We start from the raw sequence: 17,852 nt of genomic DNA, 5'->3' as shown, positions 1-17,852 counted from the left end.
ACTAGCAGTTGATCCGATCCTCATGGAGTATAGTGGGAAACGCTCGCAGGTACATGTAATGTGAATAAAACCCGGTAGCCAATTTCGAGAAGGTATGTGTTATTGGAAAGATCCTCACCTGGACCCTTCGCATTAAGGGCCTTGAATTGATTTCGTTTCCAGCAACTTTGAAGAGCTTGGTTGATCTGCTTCTGCAGAAACCATGCTGTTGGCCAGGTTGATCCACAAAGGAAACCTCTAGCCCGACCGCAGTTGCGGTGCTGCTGACGTTGATGGCTGATCGTCGGCTGATGGTGGTATTGGAAGTACGAAGATTTTTGCCGTAGGACGAGTGAGGAATTCGGTTGCAGTTTGCAGAGTGACTACTCGTACTACGTCGTCCTTTCCTGGGTGTAGATCGTGGATTCGTGCAGTGGCCCAGCGCATCGGTGGCTGGTTCTCGTCTACGATTACTACGAGCTGGTTTTCGTGCAGTGGTACAGGCGGTTTGCACCACTTACTACGTGGTTGTAGCGAAACGAGGTATTCCACGTGCCAGCGTTTCCAGATATCCTGGAGCAGTTTCTGGATTAGCTGCCATTGGTGGAGACGGTTTGCTGGAATCGATTCATAGTCGACGCCTGGGACGGACTGCAAGGACGAACCGATCAGAAAGTGTCCCGGTGTGAGGGCTTGAAAGTCTGACGGATCCTCGGATAGTTTGGTGAGCGGCCGTGAATTGAGACAAGCTTCAATCTGCACGAGGAGTGTCTCCATGTCGTCGAAGGCTAGCTTACGATCTCCGAGCACACGGAAGTAGTGCTTCTGTGCAGAGTTGATTGCAGCTTCCCATAATCCTCCGAAATGCGAACCACGGGGCGGATTGAAGTGCCAACGAATCCCGTTGGTAGCACATTCACTGGCGAAAATGTGCTGAAAGTCTTTGTCACGTATTAGTTTCCGGATTTCATTTGCTGCCCCAACAAAGTTTTTACCGTTGTCGCTGTACACGTCTGAACACAAACCCCGACGAGATACGAAGCGACGGAAAGCCTGGAGAAACTTGACTGTAGTTAGGTCCACGACGAGCTCCAGGTGTACAGCTTCTGAAGCACACAAATACTGCGCCGTAAGCTTTCGGAGGTGCATCTCTGCGGTGACGAGGCTTGAGGTAGATCGGTCCCCAGAAATCAACACCGACGAAGGAGAAAGGTCTCGAAGCGGTAACACGCTGAGTTGGAAGTTCAGCCATGAATTGCTCGACTGCCTTCGGTTTGGCTCGAAAACAGGTGACGCAGCCGTGAACAATGCGACGAGTGATGTTTCTGCCGCCCAAGATCCAAAACCGATGCCGAATAGTGTTGGTAAGCAGCTGTACAGCTGCGTGCAGAAGGCGTTCATGCTGACAACGGACGAGAAGTGTCATGAATGGATGCGACCCTGGCAGAAGTATCTGATGGCGAGAATCATACGGTTGTGCAGAACGACTCAATCGCCCTCCGATGCGTAAAACGTTATCAGGAGCAATCATCGGATTGAACCAGCGAAGTCGTGAATTCGAGGAGACCATTAGATTTGCCTGTAGTGCCTTCCATTCCATAGGAAAGCTGTCCCTTTGAACAAGTCGAACGAGTGCTAGTTCGGCGCTACGGAGTTCAGTTGCTGTTAGCGGTGATGAAACGGTTCGCTCGGCCTTGGGTAGTCGAAGGTTTTCGAAATACCGCCACCAGTAGGCAGTGATGCGTAACATATGCTGGTAGCTGGAGAACCTGCTTACGTATTCCTCGACGAATGATGGCGAAGAAGAAGCGACTGCAAACGAAGATTTCCTTGCTTCCTTGGCTGCCTCGTTGCCAACACATGCGTCAACTGAAACTTTCCACGATTCTTTTTCTCCTCGAAGCCATGGAGGACCTTCCCACCACAGTCTACACTGTATCAAGTCCGCAGCTGGAAGACCTCTCGAGATGATGTCCGCGGGATTTTCTCGTCCTACTACGTGGTTCCACTCGCAGTTCTCCGTCTTCTGCTGGATTTTGGATACCCGGTTTCCGACAAAAGTGGACCAGGTGGATGGTGTAGCCTTGAGCCAACTCAAAACGGTGGTTGAATCTACCCAGAAATACGCTTTGGATGTGATTCGCAGCGCTTTGTAAACCTTCTGGTAGAGCTCAGCAGACAGCAGTGCGCCACAAAGCTCTAGGCGCAGAATGCTTTGCTGTTTGAGTGGAGACACCTTCGAGCGAGACGTTAATAGAGCGACCTTGACTTCACCTGACTCATTCGATGATCTGATGTAGGCACACGATCCATATGCAGCTAAAGAGGCGTCTGAGAAGAAATGCAGCTCCACAGAAGTAGTATTTGGGAGTATGACGAATCGATCAATTCGCAGAGCGTTCAGATGGGGAAGTTCGGTGTAGTATTCGACCCAACGTTTCTTCATCTGCTCCGGTAGTTCCTTGTCCCACTCGTACTGCTTTCCGCTGTCATCTTTCAATCCCCACAATGCTTGCATGAAGGTCTTCGCGATGACTACGACCGGACTCACGAAACCAAGTGGGTTTGGCGATGCAGGAAAGTGTGCTTCGTTTCGTGACGACTGTTGAGGACTTGGTTGTCGCTTCAGGAACGACGTATTTCAACTGGTCAGAACAGGGTTCCCAGTGTAGACCCAGTGTCTTTATGGCCTGATCCTTGTCGAAATCCATCGAAGGCTGCAAGGCACGGTTGTATTCCGGAACTCCTTCTAGTAGTGCAGGGTAATTGCTCGCCCACTTTCGTAGCTGCATTCCAGCTGAGTTGAACATGGCATCCATTTGCTCCCGTAGTTCGATTGCTTCGGTGACTGTCTGTGCGCCCGAAAAGAAATCGTCGACATAAAAATCCTCACAGGTTGCTTTCGCTGCGAGGGGATACCTCTCCTTCTCATCCTCCGCTAGCTTCTTCAGTACTCGAGTGGCTAGATACGGAGCTGAAGCGGTGCCGTAGGTTACGGTCTTCAATTTGTAGATGCAGATCGGTTCTGATAGTAAAGGACGCCAGAATATCAAATGAAATCGGCAGTCTCTGGGAAACAAAACCATTTGCCGGTACATTTTGGCGACGTCAGCAATCATCATGATAGGATGCAGGCGAGATCGCATCGTTATATACCGCAAATCTTCTTGAACAATTGGACCCACTAGCATAGCGTCGTTCAGGGAAATTCCGGTGGAGCTCTTGCAAGAAGCATCGAAGACGACACGCACCTTGGTTGTACTGCTCTCCTCGCGAATGACTGGATGATGTGGAAGGAAGTATGCAGGCCCTGACGCTGCATCTGATTCATCGATTCGCTCCATGTGTCCCAACTCTTCGTACTCGTCCATGAATTTACGATATTCGGCGGCTAATTTTGGATCGCGCCCGAAACGACCCTCGATCAAGCGAAAACGGTGAAGTGCAGTACGTTTTTTGTCTCCTAGTTTGTCCAAAACATCTTCCTTGAACGGTACTCGTACCATGTACCATCCATCCTCACAGCGACGAGTAGTTTCGCTGAAGAATTTCTCGCAGTAGGCTTCGGATGCAGAGTAGACGATCGTTGAATCGTCCTCGATGGCCCAAAATCGCTCCATGTCACGATGGATGTCGGCAGTGGTAGCAACATTGCAGACTACGGAAGATCTTGAATGTTGTTCAGAAGTTTTGCCGCTGATAATCCAACCGAAAACCGAATTAACCAGACACGGAAGAGATTCACCCAAAATGATTCGACCAGCAACATTGAAGAGATCGAAGAATACCTCGGCCCCTAACACAACATCAATGACTCCGGACTGATAGAATGACGGATCAGCTAACTGGATTCCTGTCGGAAGCGACCAGCTCGACGCATCGACGGAGATTGAAGGCAGATCTACGGTGACCTTGGGAAGAACGAAGGCGTCGATGGTGGTGGAAAACTTGGATATCCGAGACTTCACTATCGAGCGGAACATGCAGCGGACTTCGATAGACGCTTGACCAATCCCTGCGATCGGATTTTCCATGACGGCGCGTAAAATTCTCCGGCGATTTTTTCTTGTTTCGATGACATCTCAATAATCACTGAACCGATTGTTATGAAATTTTGCACATGTAAACAATTCACTCCAAACTAGTTACACCCAGATTTTCATCAATTTTTACCCACGGATAAAAAAGTTACACACGGATAAAAATTGTGCATTTTTTTCGAGTACAAGCCTTAGTTCGATTTAAAAAAAATATACGAATTAATAAGTTTGATCCCGTACTTGCTTTTTTGCTTTTGCTGTAAATTGCTTTAAGACAATAAAGCAGGAACCCCGGTTTCCGTGGTGAGTGTTGCCATCTACCCACCGCCATTTCAAATATTACATTACAGTATTTCAACCAATTGAGCTGACTTTGTATGAGTGTCAAGTTTGCTGTTGGCCCTAAGCACATACAAACAATCAGCTCAATATAACTAAAATCTTTCAGTCAAGATTGTTGAGAAATTGCGGGGGTAGACCGCACCACCCATCACGTAGATTGTGGATTCCTGTATTATTTTATTACAGCATCTTACAGCAAAAGCAAAAGAGCAAGTACAGGAACAAATATCACAAAATATATGGGATCATAATTGAGTAATATCAAAGTCAAAATAATAGCAAAAATCATTGCAAATTCATATTAAATTTTGCTATTATATCTCATCAAGCTCAAGCTTAGTATGTTGTTAAAATAAATTTATTAAATTATCACAAAATCTAATTCCTCAACAGTGGGTAGTCCTGAATCTCGTCAGCCTTTCATTTGCTGGGTAACGCTCTTAGCCCATCCAGTCAGCTTCTACAGTACGATGGAATCGTTCTGAAAAACCAACATTGTTCCATCACCGTTTTACTCAACGAAAACAACTGCAATCATCCAACAACGAGCGGAACGATTGAATCACCACAACACGTCCCAGCTAAACAGTTTCTCCCATTAGACAGTGATGAAATCACTTTCCTCCGTTACCAGTCAGTTTATTTTCTCTGCGTTCTGACTGGTGAGTCTGTCGTCCCACGTGCCATGTGTGCGAATGTGATCCGCGTGAAAATGATCTAATTAAGGAAAATAAACACGTTCCTGCTTTTACGAGAAAAATTCATGTCGCGTGCACAACGTATGTTTCGTCTCTATGCTAAGTCTATATTCTTAAGAGGCTCTGTGTTAAAGTAGGTTAAACTTTCCGAATTCGTTGATTGGTTGAAACCCTTTAAAATTCAACCCTTGAAGGTCAACCTCAACCCTGCCAGAAGCTGGGATAAAATATCAATTTTCCAAACGAGCTAGATTGTAGCGGCGACGCCTCACATCGTCAAACAGATCGCTGGGGCAGAAAAACAACAAGTTGTGACTGCATAACAAAACGGCCCCCGTGTAGTCCTATGGTCGTTCAGTGTGTTGAACAAGATGCTGCAGTCTAACTCGTTTTCACTGTCTTTTGTTCCGATGATGGCACATTTTTATATACACACCCATTTCCCTCCTCTGCTGCAAGAGTTGTTGGTCTATTTTTCAAACTGCTTTTTCCTATATATTAGTGCGATGCGGTGAAACTGCGTGATATTGCGATGAGCCAAGATTTGCATAAATATTTCCAAGCCATTTTGAGACAATGCTGCTGGGACGGTGCGTTGATTGGGAGTTTCTACACGGAAAAAAATAACGTAAGATTGTATTTAGCGACGTTATGATTCGTGAGTGACAGCTCATGAATCATGAAATCACTAATTCTCGACTACTTTTTCGAAGGGACGTATCAGATTTTGTAAACAATGCATTTGATAGTCGATCTGACGTAACTGGTAGCTCGCCCACGCATGCTAACACTACCATCAGAATTTACCCCTACATGATAGTAGTGTTAGTATGTGTGGGCGAGCTACCAGTTACACCAAAACGACTATCAAATGCATTGTTTACAAAAGCTGCTACTTCCCTTCGAAAAAGTAGTCGAGAATTGTGACTCTATGGAAGGAAAATTGACAGGAGGTTCAAAACTGCAGAATAATTTGAACGTCCTAGTCAAGTCATGATAAACATCTTTCAGATAATTTTTAAATTTTTAAACTCCTACAGCTGAGTTGTATTAAAAGATGAAATAAGCCTCAGATAAAACTGAGACTGAGTCGGTTATGAATTTATCCTGTATCTTGAAATTCTGGTAGATCCCCAGACATTCGCAAAAATGTTGATCGCTGCCTGTTCAAATTGTTTTTTTATGAAGTATTCAGACAATCGATTGGGCAGGTTGATTCTTTCATTAATGATATCAAGAAAGTCGGGAGCCCATGCGTTGTTCGCAACAGGTGGATTTATGAGGGTTGCTGCCACTCTGAAATCTTCAAACATATGCCACATAGCCACATTGAAATAACATTGACGGAACAACTTGAAATCTCGCTTGAATAGTTCGTTAACTACATCAACCACCCATCGACAACCGTGACTGATTGGCCTGCTCCGTTGTCAGTTGGTCTTGATTCCGGCTTTTGGAATGTGGCATCACTGCTTCATAGCCGAAGAACCTCAGTTCTTTCATTCAACTTTACAAGATATATTCTCAAAGCTGTACCTGGAGTGACATATGTTTGTAAGGAACGGAATTTACTCAAGAATTTGTTCGAACTGTCCATTTCCAACAAGCTTTCAAAATCTAATGCATTTTGCTGCAAAGCAACTCTAAAATTATCAAACATTTCTTGTGTATGCACACTTAGAAATAGCTAATCTTACACGTGACGGAATCCGTCTTTGACATAAAAGATGAGACGTAAACAAACATGTCATGTAAAATTGGGTGCTCCGAGACTGAAAAGTTCATTGCTCGATGAAAAGTACGTTTGATTGAGCTATATTTCACGCCTGGTATGACTCAAATTTATGTCAAAATTGACGCTCGTATATGTCACTCTCAGAGCACCTAAATTTACATGATTTTTTCTAAGTGTGTGGGTGCCCTTGAAATCGTGGATCAGGTTGGGAGAATCCAATAATTCTTCCCATTCGTTTCTTCGTTAATGCTCCTGGCACACTCTGGAATTTTGTGGAACATAGTAGTAATGGTGGATTAGCAAAAACTTCTCGATTCCAGACGGAATACGGCATCTTGTTTCGTTGTGGCAGTTAGTAAAAATACAGCGATTAGATGTATTTGCTGCCGTGAATACTCGTCAATCTCGAGGAATCCCAAGGTATTAAGCTGTACCTACATTTCCAGCATGTGCATGTTAGCTCTGACTCAGTGAGCATGACAGAGATATTACTCGTTGTTAAAAACAATCTATGAATGAAAAGGTTAACAATTCAACAGATATAGTAACTAAGTCTTGCATTATATTTATTGCTACTAGACTTGGAAACCGTAATGACCCACTCGCGACAATCGATTTTACTCTCGTGATGCACGTTAAAGTGAAAACAACAAATCAAAAAGACTGGCAACTCTGCCAAAAATCAGGAGACAGTAACGACAACGCTTCTTCTGAGCAAAAGTGGAACCTGTGTATGATGGTGTTCGTTAATTCGCGAGTGCATTCGCACACATAGTTAGAAATAACTAGCTGTCAATTATTGGTTTTGTTATGATTATCGTAAAAAAGTGAAACCTCGCATAACATTTAAAAAGGACCTATCCTCGTTGATCGATTCTCTTCATTGACTTTCTCTTTGGTTTGCCACGGCAACAATAACGAATTTTTCGTTAAGCTCGCAGCACAGTTCGACAGAAGATGATGTTAGCTTGCGCCTGAAACAACACACTCAATGGGAAATACATTTGCAGTCGGGTTATTCGCGAAAGAGAAAATCGATGAAGGGAATCGTGTTGCGCGAGAAACGTTTCTTTATTTGCTTGTAAGTGTCAATCTCACCAAAAAGACATGGGATATAACCAGTATAGTGTACGCGGCGGTTTCAATAATTCAAGCTATTCAAAAATATCGTTTTTCATAGTAGCTGCCAGCTACAGGTAATAAAATATGTGTTTGTTTGTTTACTTAATGTTTCCATATATGTATGTTTCTAGAGACTCTTCAGTATGGAAAACAATCTGCGGTGATAACAACTTGTCGGATAATGCATATATTTGCGAAGATCATTTAAATTATTCTGATTTTATTAACAGGAGCAATAAAAGCCAAGGGTTAGTTCAGAACATACGAAATATGTACACAGTGTAAATTTAATTACATTTTCTTCTTCAGGCTTCGCAAATTTGCGATCCCTAGTGTGGCTCCTTCTTCTACGAAATGGAACGCGAATCATGTCCACCTCGATGAATCCTGCCCTATGGATTTTGAAAGTGAGGAATGTGTTTTCACGGGACTTGAGCTTGATTCATATTACGCTGGAATCAATGGAAATTTATTGGGCGTCGCTGGTGAGGTGGAAGTCGCTTCAATGACAGCCTACGAAAGTGTGCAGGTTACTAGTGCTCCTGTGTTGAAAAAAAAATTAAAGGGTTGTGTCCCAGACACGACCGCAGTATGACGTAGAACCTATCAATCTATCTTTTTTTTGCCATTTAAATGATCTTTATTTCTTGTGATTGTGTGGTTTACATGTATGAATTTGTTAAGTGACACAGATGCGTCTTTTCAACTTTGGTACATTTGAGATTTTAATTATTATTTACAGTTCCTAGTCCTATCAGGCCTATTTTAAAGTATGACCACCTTGGTGGGATTGGTTTGATTTGAATTGGAAAAGGGAGACTACTTATAACTACTATTTACAACTACAACTAACCTACAACTACTATGTACACCTAACCTACTATATACAAATTGCTTATCAAAGCATGTTCTGATAAATTACATTTTTGTGTAAATTTAGTCTTAATTTCGTTAATTTTGGAATCTATTTTGGCAATGCCTGCCTCTTCGTGTAAATTTGTTATTCTAGTGTCAAAAGGACGATCAAGAACCATCCTCAGCACTCTATTCTGAGCTACCTGAATTTTGTTCCTGTGAGTCTGTGCACATGATTCCCACACCGGAGCTGCGTAGAGGATCGCAGGTGCTACGATTTGTTTGTAGACGGCCAGTTTGTTCACCCTTGAGAGGCGGGATCTGCGGCAAATCAGCGGATACAGACACCTAACCAAGGCGGAACACTTGACTACGGTTTTCTCCACATGCGAGCGGAATAGAAGCTTTTCGTCAAACAACATCCCGAGATAGGTTACTTCGGCGGACCACTCAACCCTTGTGCCATCCATGATTACAGTACAAGAGGGAGCCGATTTTAGTTTGGGTGATTGTCGATGGAGAAACATGATTGTTTGTGTTTTGGAAGCATTGATTTTGATTTTCCACGTGGTGGCATAATCAGCAAAGGCGTTAAGGCATCGTTGAAGTTTGTTCGTTATTTCGCGAGGCATCCTTCCTTTGACGGCTATTGCGGTATCATCTGCGAACAGGAAAAACACGCAACCGTCTCCAAGGGGAGGAATGTCGGAAGTGTAAATGCTGTAGAGCAAGGGGCCCAGCAGACTGCCTTGCGGGACTCCTGCAGGGATGGAAAACGTGTCTGAAAGACAACCATTCAACGATACCTTAAACGACCTTTGCTGGAGGTAGCTACGGGTGATTTTAACCAGATGTAATGGAAAGTTGAAGTTACAAAGCTTGTATACAAGCCCATTGTGCCAGACATTATCAAACGCTTTCTCAACGTCTAACAAGGCCATGGCTGTGGACTTGGATACAGCTTTGTTACTTCGGATGTTATTCATCACCCGCACTAGCTGGTGATTGGTGGAGTGCCCCTTTCTGAACCCAAACTGTTCCGGAAGGAGAATGTTATTTTCCTCGACAAACTTGAGCAAACGATTGAGAATGAGTTTCTCGAACAATTTGCTCAGCGCTGAAAGGAGGCTGATTGGTCTGTAGCTTGAAGGCAATGTTGGGTCCTTCCCGGGTTTGCGGATAGGTATGATTTTCGCTGTCTTCCAGATGCTTGGAAAGTAGTGCAGTACCAAGCATCTGTTGAAGACAGCAGCCAGCAGAGAGTGAACCTTCATGCTGAGATTTTTCAACACTAGGTTGAATATTCCGTCAAACCCGGGGGCCTTCATGTTTTTGGTGCATTTCAGCGCTGAGCAAATCTGTTCCACTGTGATTCTATCCTCCGGAGGGATGGCACAAGGGGAGGAATCAAAGTTGAGTACGCATTGCTCAACCTGAACTTCGAGCGGACTTTGGATGTTGGAGCCAAGCAAGTGCGATTTGGCAATATGCTCACCAATCGCATTTGCTTTCTGATTATGAGCCGATCGTCATCATTTTCATCTTTTAGTGGCGGAATGGGTTTAGGGTGCGTCTTTAAGACCTTGGCAACTTTCCAGAATGGTCTGGAGCGGTCGTCCAGATTCTGGACAAGCCGCTCGAAGCTTTCGTTCCGGAGTGAGACCATTCTGGAAGCAATCTCCTTGTTCAGATCGGCCATTTCACGTTTCATCGCTTGATCTCCAGTCCTCTGAAACTGGCGTCTACGAACATTTCTCAGGCGAATTAAGAGTTGGGTGTGGGAATCAATAGCAATAAACTTACCCCTCACAGGAACTCGTCGGACGCACGCCTCGTCAGCCACGGTTATGGCTTGGTGGAGTCCCTCCAACGCTCGGTCGATGTCCTCCACGGTGTCAAGCGGCGGGTTGTCGATGATGTGCCTGTCTACCACGCGTCCAAACTGGGCCCAGTTTACGCGATGATAGTCCTTGCGCAGGCTTGAAGCAGGAGCCACGTTGCAGCCCAGCTCAGACACCACCGGTTGGTGGTCGGAACTGAGTTCGTTCAAGGCTACCGGCTTGGACAAGCCGATATTTGTCAGGAACAGGTCTAGTGTCGATGGGTTGCCCGCCGGTGAGATAAATGTTGGCTCATCCGAAAACCAAACGGAGTACAGCCCATGCTGTGAGTGGTCGAACAGGAGACGACCGTTCTGGTTCTGCTGGTAGTTCCGCCAGGCCTCATGGCGAGCATTCAGATCTCCTCCAACTACGAAGCGGGAACCGGTACGGGTGATGGTGGACAGGTCCTTCTTGAATTTAGCCGCTAGTCCACTGCTGGCGGCACACTGTCGAGGGCAGTAGACGGCGATGAACTGGACGTATCCAGTCGACGACTCCACCTCCACACCAAGGGCCTCGATGATAGTGGTGCGGATATGGGACAGAGTGTGGTATTTTATTCCTTTCTTGACAACGACCGCAACACCACCCCCCCTGGAGCTGGTGCGATCAAGCCGGATAATGTTGTGACCAGGCAACCAGAAGCTGTCACCGGACTTTAGATGGGTCTCGGTTAGAAGGCCCACGTCGATGCTGTGCTTGCGGAGGAAGTCGGCAAGCTCAATCTCTTTTGCTCTTACAGAGCAAGCATTCCAGGTGACGATACTTAGCGGTTTAGACGCCATACTGGATGATGAACTTACCGAGCACTTGGATCTGTTCGGGCTTATTGCGGCACTTACGAAGAGCACCGGACATGTTGACGAAGATTTCCATCAGTTCATCCGCTGAGAACAGATCGGGGTTGTTGTTTTGCGCTGTTGGTTGTCTCCAGAATCCAGGGGGGGATGGAGAGCTTTGGCCAGCAGAATCATCGGAAGTTGCTTGAACGGAATGCACCCGTGAATTCACTTGCCTTTGCTGAGGAGCACGAAGGGGCGGGAAATCCTCCGTCCGAAATGCCGGGACTTTGTCCTTCTTGCGTCCTGGTTGGTTGTTAGTTGCCGCCTGTTTTCGGATGCGTTTGAAGTCCTCGCGTTTGGAGCACTGTCTGTCGGAACGTTGATGAGCACCACCACAGTTGGCGCATTTTAACGCCACGGCTCCATCCGCAGGGCAGTTGGAAGTGGCGTGTTCTTGAGCGCAGTTGCTACAGCGTGGCTTGATGTTGCAGTTGCGAGTGCCGTGTCCAAAGTTTAGACATCGTTGGCACTGGGTCACATCGCGATGGCCTCCACGGTATGGCTCCCATCGTACGATTATGGAGTAGATTGAGCGGATAGCCTGCAGCGCATTCAGCGTCACCGTTCCCTTCTGGAAGTGCACCAGGAAAAGACAATCCGGGTACGTCTTCACGTTTTCATCTCGCCTCGTCATCCGAAAGACAGCGATTGGGGCCAGCTTGTACCGGTCCTTGAGTTCTTCTTCGATCGCCTTGGGATCAACATCCGGTAGACCCCTGATGACTACCTTGAAGGGCTTTTCACCGGGGATGTCGTGCGTGAAGTATTCCGCATTGGAATCCTTCAGGAATTTGACTGCGATTTCGTATTCCGCTTTCGTCCGGAGCATCACCTTAGTGCCGATCCTGCTGATCTTGTACTCAGCTGCGATGCCCAGCGATGCGAAATCGCCAATGAGCGTCTTGAGTGGCACTACCTTCACCACCAGTGGAGGAAGCTTGATTTTCGCCGCACTCGGGCCGGCAGAATTCTCGGTTTCGACGGCGTCGCCGAAATCACCGATGTCGCTGGCGTTCGTCGCGGTAACATCGTCGCGTCCGCTCGTACCATCGGACTGACCTTGGTTCTTCTTCCTCTTTTTCGTCCGCTTCACAGGGACTGGGTTGGTATTTCCAACATCGGTGGGCAGAGTAGCGTACCTATTTGAGGTAGGTACCGAGCTACCCTCACCACTGTTCTTCTTCTCCGCTTGTTCACGAAGTCGGCTCCGAGAGCGCTGTCTTCCCATCACGCGATGCGACCGACACTACTGACGACGCGACGTGCAGTATATCTGCAAACGTTTGTAACAAACTATAGATTTATCGAACAACTCGACAAAGCGAGCAAAGACCGAACTATACTGCTTGACGATCAAGCAGAAAATGAGCTGTATCAATCTATCTCTATCTATGATGCATGATATATGCATTTAGGTTAACATCCGACGTCCCTCCTTTTTTACATATTTTGCAGAAAAAATACATCCGAAGTCCCATCTTTTTTACATATTCTGCAGAAAACATACTTTCTAAGCTCAGCAACTCACAGGATTTCCCGCCATTTTATTATGAATGGGGGCGGGGCAGAATGTTTCTTTTGTGCAGAATATGGAAAAAAAGGATGGACTTACGATGTTTATATAATTTCATGTATAGAGGTACCAGATATGTGTTACAGTCAGTTGTTGGTAATTCATCGAATGTATGTCTCCTGTTAAGCATTTTTTTTTGACGTAGGACTACGTCTTTGATTTCTATATGGGGGTACACTTTGTGAAAACCGAAAATGGAACATGTAACAAATTAAGAAAGATTTTGAACGTTAATAACTCAGCTGCCCCTGGTCCAATTTCAATAATTTTATCACCAATCGATCAGAAATATGGCTACGCATTGATAACAATGCTTTCGAATGTTGATTTTCAACAAGAAACGATTGAAAAACTGGTAAATGTCCAGCATTGTCCAAAAGCGTCGAATTAACTAACAAATCCACCAATTACCTACATGCATATGCTGCTTCCCCAGCACAGTCGTCAGAGAGTAGTAAGTAGACGAAACAAGTCGAAGTGGCATTCGCCTTAGATCCTCGGGCGCGTGCGAATAGGGAGGATGAAATTGCGTAATATTTTGCACACTCATCGCCATATTCAGAACCAAACGAAAATTCTTCAAGATAACCACCATCCGTTGTCTGGCTCGCCGTGGCGGTATCTGACGTATCTCCGGTTTGATTTATGAGGTGTGCTGAAGGTGTTCCTGAAAAATGAGATCCGCATGAGCTTACAAACAAATGCGTTAATTTTTTGCGTTACCCTCTATGAGCACGATTCGAAAATGGCTGGCAAAAGTTGATGTGGGTGAAGGATTCTCTACAAATATTTTCAATTTGCTGCGGATCAAAGCAAACGTCTTGCCTGCTGAGAAAAAGTTGGTCACAATTCATTTTGATGAAATGGCAATCACAGAAAAAAATTCGTATTTCGGCAACGCAAAGCCTGATTATTTCAAGGGCTTTTAAACGAAACTTCCTGGAAGATCTGAAGTAAATGTGAATGTGCGCGCCAAATCAGCACTTGTGAGTGATCATGAACAATCCATTAGATCTGGATTTAAACAATCAGTTGGGTACTTCTTTTGCAAGGATTTGAAAAGTGAAGAACTGAAAGCTATAATCAACCAAACAATATTGCTGGTATCTGAATCTGGATTTACACCCAAAGTACTAGTTTCTGATCAAAACTCTGTAAATCGTGCTTTATTTACAAAGGAGTACAATGTTTGTGAAGAAAAGCCTTACTTAGAAATTCTACTGAATACCACGTTGCACCGAATCTACTGTATGCCTGCCCTAGCAGCACACATGTCACTGAACAATTGTGGTTACTTGTGTGCCACTTATTCCAGTCACAATCAAGTTGCAGCAGCTTATTTCGATCGAAGTGTGCTGCTTGGGTGATGCACCCCATCTATACAAATCAACAAGAAACAATTTACTGAAGCATAACGCTATCTATGACGGTGGAGTATGCAGCTTTAAACATATTGTGAACCTATACTGGGAGGACGTAAAGCGTACACCGCGAACTATACCTGGATTGACATTAAGCTCTCACAGTTTGCCGAAATGAATGTGGGATTGGCTGCGCAGACGCTTAGTCGATCCGTTACCGTAGGATTGCGTGCATACGTGCGTACTAACAAGCAGTACTAACAGGAACACGACTTCAAACCGCTGGTCAAGTAATCCCGTTCACTATATTTCATTGAAGTGTGGTTGTTGTACATTGCTTCATTGAAATTGCTTTGGAAAGAACTGCAGGAGACATATGGGTTTAAATTTCTCAGTACGAGAAATCTTTCGCATTTGATATTACCAGAGCAAGTAGGCAACGTTCAAGCAGATCTGAGCAAGTACATTATAAATAGAGAAGAATTATCAAACATCCAGATCGTAAAAGCAAACCACGTACGACCGCAGTACCTTGATGCGGAAACTGAGGAGTCGATTATCCCAATAAACGATCCAACCGACATAAATAAACTGACCAATGTTCATTAGACTACAGGATGGGCCTGCAGTAAATTAACTCACAAGGAATGCCTCACACGAGCAACGGCAAGAAGTGACTGCATTGACCAAGATGTAACTTTTCTGGCCGACATAAAAAAGTACTCGCAGGCTTCGAGAATCGTCACTCCTGGTGAGATGATTTTCCAATATTTCTCAGCCGTTTGCATAATTTTCGAAAGAAACTTCAAGGTGCTATTAAGCTTTGATACTATTGGCGTTAAAGAAGAATTGATGGACATAATTCAAGCTGTATTTGGTTTCTGTGGAGTTCAGGATGGAAACAATAACGATGTCAGATATGAAGACGTTATCGCGCATAGTGAGAAACTTATTATGGATGTTCTGTGGTACAATGGGGCAAGTGAAAACTGGTGTAGCAAGTGGGTAAATGCTTTTAAGCTACAATAGCATTATAACATATTTGTGTTGCTTCTTAACAAACCATTACGAACCAAAGTGTTCTTTAAACGAGTCGAGTTTATAACATAGATTTTGGCAGCTTGTTTTCACACTTGTTTCCACAAAACAGTTTTAAAATTACCCTACTGTACCTTATAAGGCTACGAATCCGGCTTAGGCCAGTATCTTGTAGAAATGGAATCAAGTTTCTGTTTAATTGTCAGTCACGAGAAGCGTTGGCTGCACATCGTAGCTTCCGATACTCTTTACGGGTTATTTCGATGAAACTTGTACCGCAAAGATATCCGCCTTGATTGGTTCGGCAAGAGCCGTGATTATCGTAGCTAAAGGGTGTCCACGATGAAATTGCCACACTATGAAATTGCTCTAACTTTTTAACCGTTGGGTAGAATTTAATGAAAATTTGGGTGGATTTAGTTCATAGTGCATTATTTACATCCTGCAAGTTTTAAAGTCGAAAGAACAGCTCGTGCGTGATAAAATCTTGCGCATTCATCACGAGAACAAGGATCTCTCGCATCGTTCCATCGCTAAAACGTTGGGAATCGCGAATTCCACGGTGTCGCGAGTGATTAAGCGGTTCGAGGAACGGTTGACCACCGATCGGAAGCCCAGAAGTGAAGGAAAAAGTATTCCGTACAACACCAAAAATCACAACCGCGTAGTTGGGGCCTTCAACCGAAATCCGAACGCCTCCGTTAGGGATGTGGCTAAGAAGCTGCACCTAAGCCGAAGTTTTGTCCAGAAGGTCAAAACTAAGGCTGGGCTTCGAACGTTCAAGGTACAAAAGGCCCCTAATCACGACGAGAAGCAGAACAAGTCCGCCAAAACCCGTGCCAGGAAGTTGTACCTCAACATGCTGACGAAAGTTGAATGCTGCATCATGGACGACGAAGCATATGTGAAGGCCGACTTCAAACAGATCCCCGGCAACCTGTTTTTCACGGCCAAGGATAAGTTCAGCGTTCCGGAGCATGTCCGCACTCAGAAGATGTCCAAATTTGCGAAGAAATTCCTGGTTTGGCAAGCCATCTGCACGTGCGGGAAGCGGAGTGCACCTTTCGTGACCCAGGACACGATGAACGGACAGGTGTACATAAAAGAGTGCCTCCAGAAGCGGCTGCTTTCTCTCCTGAAGGCCCACAACGTCCCAACAATCTTCTGGCCGGATTTGGCCTCATGCCACTACTCCAAGGACGTGCTGAAGTGGTATGCGGACAATAAGGTCAATTTCGTGCCGAAAATGTTCAACCCTCCCAACACTCCGGAGCTCCGCCCCATCGAGAAGTACTGGGCGATTATGAAGCAGCACCTTCTTAAACGACCTAAGGTAGTGAAGACAGTCGAGGAACTGAAGAAAGTATGGGTTTACATGCAAAAAAACGGTTGATTCACAGGTTGTGCAGAATCTTAAGGCCGGGGTTAAGGCCAAGGTGCGGGCATTTGCGTATGGACTGTAAATAAAATACGAGTAAAATGGTAAAATGAAGTTTAATAGTTATTTCTCAATCCCTGAAAATTTGATGGCAATCGGATGAAAACTCGAATTTTGCGAATCAATTTTGTGTGTGGCAATTTCATCGTGGACACCCTTTAGTACCGTATCGTAACTTGTACCGCAAAGATATCCGCCTTGATTGGTTCGGCATCTTACACCTGATCTAGCTTGCTGTTCAGTTCCATATGTTCCCTTTTCGACAATTGGCCTGCTTTCGTAGTGCATCGTGTTTATGCTGACAACGAGTGAAATTCCAGCTAAAATTGAATAGATGTGTAAGTAAATTTGATCTGAAAATTAAAACTATGGAAACAGCGCTTAGTTCTATTTTCAGCAATTGCCGAATGAGGGCAATGGTGCCATTCACAATGATGGTGGAACCTTCCTCGATCATTAATTTTCTATCTCAGAGTTCTCTGGAAGGGGTTTGGTCGATTCCAAAAATTGTTAAATCATACAGGGGATAACTATCCGGTGGTTTCATGTTCTGACAACATCTAAAATGGAAATATATTCTTTATCAATAATACGTACCGTTTGGAATTGTAGTCCATTAACCTTTAATTTTAATTTTCTCCTACATTAGATCCTGCTACGCCTTCCGTTGTATCGTGATGTAGGTACCGGATCTTCACTCAACGGTGGTGGAAGTTTCTACAAAGTAAACAATACTTCGGATCCTCGTTACTATCACTATCCGATCCGAGTTTAAATTCTACACTTGATCCACCATAACAAGTTTTTCGGTTTGGAGTTGGAAAACCACCGGCTTGCTGTGATAAGGTTACAAGTCGCCGTGAAATTTTGTAGAGCAAAACAAAAACAACAACGAGTACCGTGTTATGATTATTCGTTTCGATGACGTTCGGTCACACACAGAGTC

General features: G+C 44.8%; 1 protein-coding gene across 1 annotated transcript; it reads right to left on the bottom strand.

Annotated features, from left to right (window-relative positions):
• Positions 1–237: 237 nt before the first annotated feature.
• LOC135704378 (uncharacterized) lies at positions 238–4,013 on the bottom strand. Its single transcript, XM_065225812.1, has 3 exons — positions 2,531–4,013; positions 1,757–2,472; positions 238–912 (listed from the first exon to the last, which is right to left on the bottom strand). The coding sequence occupies exons 1-3, from the start codon at positions 4,011–4,013 to the stop codon at positions 238–240; spliced, it is 2,874 nt and encodes a 957-aa protein (XP_065081884.1).
• Positions 4,014–17,852: the final 13,839 nt, after the last annotated feature.

Source organism: Ochlerotatus camptorhynchus, unplaced genomic scaffold (assembly GCF_037179485.1).
Source record: "Ochlerotatus camptorhynchus isolate MF236.1 unplaced genomic scaffold, CSIRO-AGI_Acam_v1.1 ptg000237l, whole genome shotgun sequence".
NCBI lineage: Eukaryota > Metazoa > Arthropoda > Insecta > Diptera > Culicidae > Ochlerotatus > Ochlerotatus camptorhynchus.
Note: the sequence above shows the minus strand (reverse complement) of the source record. Positions and strands in the feature narration are given on the sequence as shown.

Excerpts from the sequence above, each read along its gene's own strand:
- LOC135704378 (XM_065225812.1), bottom strand. The coding sequence starts at position 4,013 with ATGGAAAATCCGATCGCAGGGATTGGTCAAGCGTCTATCGAAGTCCGC. Across the intron at positions 2,473-2,530 it reads CGCCAAACCCACTTGGTTTC|ATGACAGCGGAAAGCAGTAC; the intron begins GTGAGTCCGGTC and ends GGGGATTGAAAG. Across the intron at positions 913-1,756 it reads CATCATTCGTCGAGGAATAC|CACATTTTCGCCAGTGAATG; the intron begins GTAAGCAGGTTC and ends AAAGACTTTCAG.